At 63.9% G+C, this 5,144-nt stretch overlaps 1 protein-coding gene across 1 annotated transcript in view; it reads right to left on the bottom strand.

The window, feature by feature from the left end:
* Nucleotides 1–3,535, bottom strand: part of LOC144222580 (major allergen Can f 1-like) — a 29,123-nt gene extending 25,588 nt beyond the window's left edge. Inside the window, exons 1-6 of the mRNA XM_077753086.1 lie at nucleotides 3,446–3,535; nucleotides 3,038–3,165; nucleotides 2,641–2,711; nucleotides 2,097–2,207; nucleotides 1,353–1,448; nucleotides 1,152–1,178 (exon numbers count right to left, since the gene is read on the bottom strand). Of these exons, the coding sequence (XP_077609212.1) occupies nucleotides 1,152–1,178; nucleotides 1,353–1,448; nucleotides 2,097–2,207; nucleotides 2,641–2,711; nucleotides 3,038–3,165; nucleotides 3,446–3,535 (523 nt within the window). The remainder of the gene's footprint in view (nucleotides 1–1,151; nucleotides 1,179–1,352; nucleotides 1,449–2,096; nucleotides 2,208–2,640; nucleotides 2,712–3,037; nucleotides 3,166–3,445) is intronic.
* Between the last annotated feature and the right edge of the window lie 1,609 nt (nucleotides 3,536–5,144).

The raw sequence follows: 5,144 nt of genomic DNA on the forward strand, positions 1-5,144 counted from the left end.
GACAGGGTGCCTTCCAGCCACAGCCCAGCTGCGGGCTGCGCGCAGAGACCCCCTGAGGAGCCACGGAAATGCCACGAAGCGTGCCCTGAGGGACAGGAGAGCTGGGCGGCCGGGACACCGCACGTGCCCAGACGGCCCTCCAGGCCNAGCCTAACAACCAGGGCCTGGCCCCCTTGGCCCTGACAAAGCTCAAGCCCCAGCCCCACCCCTGCTCTGAGCTGCTGTCCCCGCCCTCCTCCCTGCTGCCCTGCACAGGCGGCTCGGGTACAGACCAATGCTCAGGGTCGGGGGGCTCCGCAAACCNGGTCCTTGGGGAGCCCGGACCCCGGCTCAGCACCCCCCCACAAGCGTGACCAGAGCAGCCCCCACAGCTCCAGCCCCAGGGCAGCCCCTGCCTGGTCCTGCCCGGCCGCCCTCCGAGTTCCCAGCCGAGTAGCCACTCCCCCTCTCATGTCACTGTCTTGCTCCACCGTGTTGGGTCCTCAGGGAACGTTTAAACCTTCTAGAGCCCCGAAGGAGCATCTGCGCACCTGCTCTGCTCCAGGGAGCTGACGGAGGGGCGGGGGCGGGTGTGGCAGCCTAACAACCAGGGCCTGGCCCCCTTGGCCCNGCTTCCCAGGGACTGTCCCCAAGGCTCCCAGGCCGGGTGTGAACGTGTGACAAGCCTGCTTCAGTCCAAGGATGGGGGAGGGCAAAGGAGGAAGGCGGGTGCCCTCTGGATTCAGACTCTGCCAGCGCCTGGGCAGGCGACCCTGAGGCAAGTCCCTAAAACTCCAGCGAGAGACCCAGGAAAGGTGAAGTGTCCCGCCTGTGGCTGCCACATCGCTGAATCTTTTAAGCAAGTCATTGGGTAAACAGGGTCACAGTGACTATTTAGGGGTGAGGAGGGAGGTCACACCTGCTGGTCGGAGCACGGGCGTGTCAGGTGTGCCTCCCACCTGCTCACTGGGAAGGGTTTCCTAAGTGCCCAGGGGCTCACTCCATGAGACTGAATCTGCAGGCTCTGCCCGGTGCCAGGATGACCCAGGGGCAGGAAGTTCCCCACCTGGCCCGGGGTGGGGAGGTCTGGGGGGGACAGACCAGGTGGCCTCCTGAAGCCCCACTAACTCCAGGGTGATTTTCCCAGGCGTCCTCTGCAGCCGCTCACTTACCCTGATCTCCTCCGGGGGAGCAGGTGTCTGTGGACAGAAGGAAACACACACGATTCAGACGACGGCAGGGAGTCAGTCGGCGCCCCAGGCCCCTCCCTGGCCAAGGCTTCCGATCGCCCCGGAGAGCACAAGGCCGAAGCGAGATGCCGTGTGTCCTTGTAAAGTGTCACCGGGCAGAACCGGGCGGAGCTGTCTTCCTACCGCTTTGTTTGGGGACGAAGATCTGGTCCAATCCCCTGGCTCTTGAGAACTCCTGAAAATTCTCCAAGGCCTCCTCGTTGTTCCCGGGGTCTCTTCCTGTGGGTGAAACCGGGAGATTCGAGGGTGAGGGCCCCGACTAGGCGGCGCCGGCGTGGCCCCCCAGCCTGGGCGCAAGCCCCGCACCTGCGTGCGGGCTGGACCGGGGGCCCCGGGCCGGGAGGAGAGCGCGGCCGGAGAGGCGGGGGCGGGGNAGCACACCCCACCAGGGGTCCCCCGGGGGCTCAGGGCCAGCCGCCCCCGCCCCTCAGGTCCTGGGGCCCACGCCGTCCCCACTGCCCTGACCTTCTACCGCTCAGGGCCGCGGGGGGCCCTCAGGAGACCCTCCCGGGTAGGGAAGGTGCTGAGTCCCCGACGCCTCCCTGAGCCACCTCTCCAGGAATGGAGCCTGGCAGGCGGGCTTCCCTCCCATGACGGCCCCCATGCACACAGCGCTCTCCCACCCCCAGGGGACCCCCGGAGGTGGCGCTGTCCCCAGGCACAGCAGGGGACATTCGAGCGACGTTTGTGACATTTGAGTCCCTGTGCTCTTCCTAGGTTTCCACTGCAGAGACCCAGGCTAGGAACCCGAATCCCCAACTCTGGGGACGGGGATGAGTGCGTCCCTGCAGGGGAAGGAGACCGGCCGCGGCCCCTCCCAGGAGAAGGAAGGAGAGGGTGTGCGGGCCCGGGGGGTGTGAGCCTCACCCACGAGCTTCGCCATCCGGATCTGCTTGCCGTGAAGCTCGCCCTCACAGTAGAGAATGTAGTGTTCCTCCACCGGTGCCTTCCGGATGTACACGACACGCTTGCCCCCGTCTGCGGAAAGCGCCAGAGCTCATGCAGGTCCAGCTTAGCGGGTTGCCCAGCCCCCACGCGCTCCCAGATGCCCCGGGCCGCCCAGGTTCCGCACCCGGGCCCGAGCCCCCCACACGCTGGGTCAGGAGAGGTTCCGGGCTGTAGGGTTTGAAGAGGCTGGGGCGTGGGGAGCTCAGCCTCGTCCCTGACACGGGCACAGCCATAACGGGACAGGCTAGTCCCCCCGGGACAAGTCTGTCACACTACCAGCGCTTGGGGTCAAGGGCTCATGTCTGTAAGGCAAACTGACTGAGGAGAGGAGGCGGGAGGCATTTAAGGGGTCAGACAGGAGCGGGGCTTCTCAGGCTGGGAGGGAGTCTCCACTGGAATCACGTCAGCTGCCTCGTCTCCCCTGGGGGCCGGGGGGGCGCCCCGCGGAGGCCCCAGGACTCACAGGCCGTGTATTTGCCGGGTTCGGAGGTTTTCTCCAGGCTCAGCTGCAGGTCCGTGCACTGACCGTCTGTCCTGGAACGGGAAGCCGCGTGGCGAGGCTGCCTGGGCTCGGCCCTCTCGCCAGCGCCGAGTGGGCGGCTGGGGTCTGCCGCCCCAAGTCCCAGACGTGGGCGTGCCACCCCCCCCCCCCNCAGGGTCCCATGTGGGGCCTCCCTCCAGCCCAGCGTCAGGGGCCCTCCCCGCTCAGGTGCCCCCCAGTGAGGCACCTTCCGTGGCAGCGGCCCCTCTCAGCTGCCCCGAGCCGAGTGTGAGGGGCGGAGAGGGACGGCACGTGGTCCGGTGCACGTGCGCCTGTGCGGGTACCGAGGGGGGTGAAGGCCACCGCGGCTGAGACTCACAGAAAGGTGATCTCGGCTTTCAGGTTGCCCCCGTCCAGGACGGTGAGGGTCATGGGGGTCACCGACTCCGGCTTCATGGGGATGTCTTTGTCTGCGGTCATGGCCTTCAGGTACCACTTTCCTGACACCTGGACAGGGACCCCTCTCTTCAGGGCACTGCNAGGGCCCCCTCCCCTCTGCAGCCCCAGGCTCTCCCCGACCCCGGGGCTGGAGGCACAAAGCATTTCCCGGCCCCCTGCCCTCCCCAGCCAGTACCCTGCACTGGGGCCAGCAGCCAGCCGATGCAGGTCGCCGGGACCACAGCTGCCCCCAGGCTCCTCTGGCACACGCTGACCGGCTGACCGGCTGACCGTTTCCTCAGGGGCGGGGTCGTGCCTGACCCTAAAACGCCTTNCCTCTGAGCCTCACATCCGGGGTGTCTTTGCCCGAAGCTGGGGGGTCCTGGGCCTGAAGGATGGCGACGAGGCCGAGGCCGATGGTCAGGAGCAGGGCCTTCATCTCCGGGCGTATGTGCTCACGGCTGCCGGTAGGTGCTCACTGGGGCTCCCAAAGGCTGTCCCGGCCCTTTGCACAGCCACGCTTTATACTCCACGGCCCAGGTCCCCCAGGAGACTTGGCAGAGATAGTCTACCACTCCCTTCCCAGCCATCAACCGTGGCCAATTCTGCAGTGAGGTGGATAAAACACCATTATTGTAGGACTGAACGACTCTGGGTAACCGCCACGCACCTGTCAGGCCTGTGCCGCCAGCCAGAGATACTGAGGAGCAGATGGGATCCGGAAGGGAAGCGAGCCCGGGCTGACGCGCCGGCTGTCAGGGAGAGGCCGCGGGCTGGACCAGAGAGCCTAGGGCTCGGCCTCACGGACACTCCCGTACCCTGGGGCAGGCTACCTGGCCTCAAATTCAGCATCGAGAAAGAAGGATCTGTGTGGACACGACCGTGTGTGTGTTTAAAGGGGTCGTCTACACTCCCGGCAAGACGTGTGGGTGGGCACCCGTGCAGAGCAGTGACAGATGAGATGCAAAAGGGAAACCATGAGCGACGAGCGGAAATAGGAGTGTGTGTGACGCGCACACACACACGTGCACACACACATGTGCACACGCGACCTCAGGAGGCAGGGGAACGCGGCCGATGGAGACATGCCGCCCTGATCTGGCGACATCACGTCCGATTCCCCGTGCGTCACAGCAGAACAGGACGGACCAAACACAGTTTAAGGCAAAAGCATTAGAAGGGATGTAAAGGGAGCCAGCATCCAAACAGCTGAAGGAGCAAAATCTACCACCGTAGTCATGAACTTGAAGACAGGCTGTGTCGAAATACAAAAGGCCAAACGGTCGCAAGAGCTCACAGTCCCATCAGGAGACGTTACCGCCTGGCTGTCGGGAGCAGGGGCACGCAGGCGCGAAGGTCTGGGCGGGCGCAGAAGATTCCTAACCAAGATGAGGAAGTCCCGCCCCCACAGCTGAAGACTCGCACCAGAAGAGTCATAAAAATTGTCCACATACCGGGGAACGCGGGACATTTCAAGAAACAATACAAAGAGTCTGCCCTTTCTGGCTGCAAGAACAGAGTGGTGTGTAAAGAAAATCCACACTTAAAAATCTTCCCAAACAGCTCGTGGTTTGAAGAGGAAATCACATGAAAAATACAGAACATTGAGAAAGACTATAAGCAGGTTGGGTGTCAAGAGTGAGGTCCCGAGCTGTGGCCCCCACGTTCCTCTGCTGAATTCCTAGCCCCTCTGTGATGCTCTTAGGAGGGGCCTCTGGGGCGAGCAGGTCCTAAGGGTGGGGTCCCCAGATATAGGAGTGGTGCCCTTGCAGAGAGACCCCAGGGGGCTGCCTCACCCCGCCACCGGGTGAGGACACGCAAGACGGCCCTCACCAGACACCAAACCTGCCAGCATCGTGATCTCGGGCTTCCAGCCTCAAGGCTCAGAGAAAGCAGCATCTGCCACGGGAGGTTTTGTTACAGCAGCTGCATGGACGAAGACAGTGCAGCTAAAGACGTCCAGAGAGAAACGTCTAGAGCGTTGGGTGTGTTTATTAAACAGCAACAAAACAATGAAGACAAATGAGCTAAGCGTCTAAATCAAGAAA

This window comes from Crocuta crocuta, unplaced genomic scaffold (assembly GCF_008692635.1).
Source record: "Crocuta crocuta isolate KB4526 unplaced genomic scaffold, BGI_CrCroc_1.0 scaffold971, whole genome shotgun sequence".
In the NCBI taxonomy this organism is placed as follows: domain Eukaryota; kingdom Metazoa; phylum Chordata; class Mammalia; order Carnivora; family Hyaenidae; genus Crocuta; species Crocuta crocuta.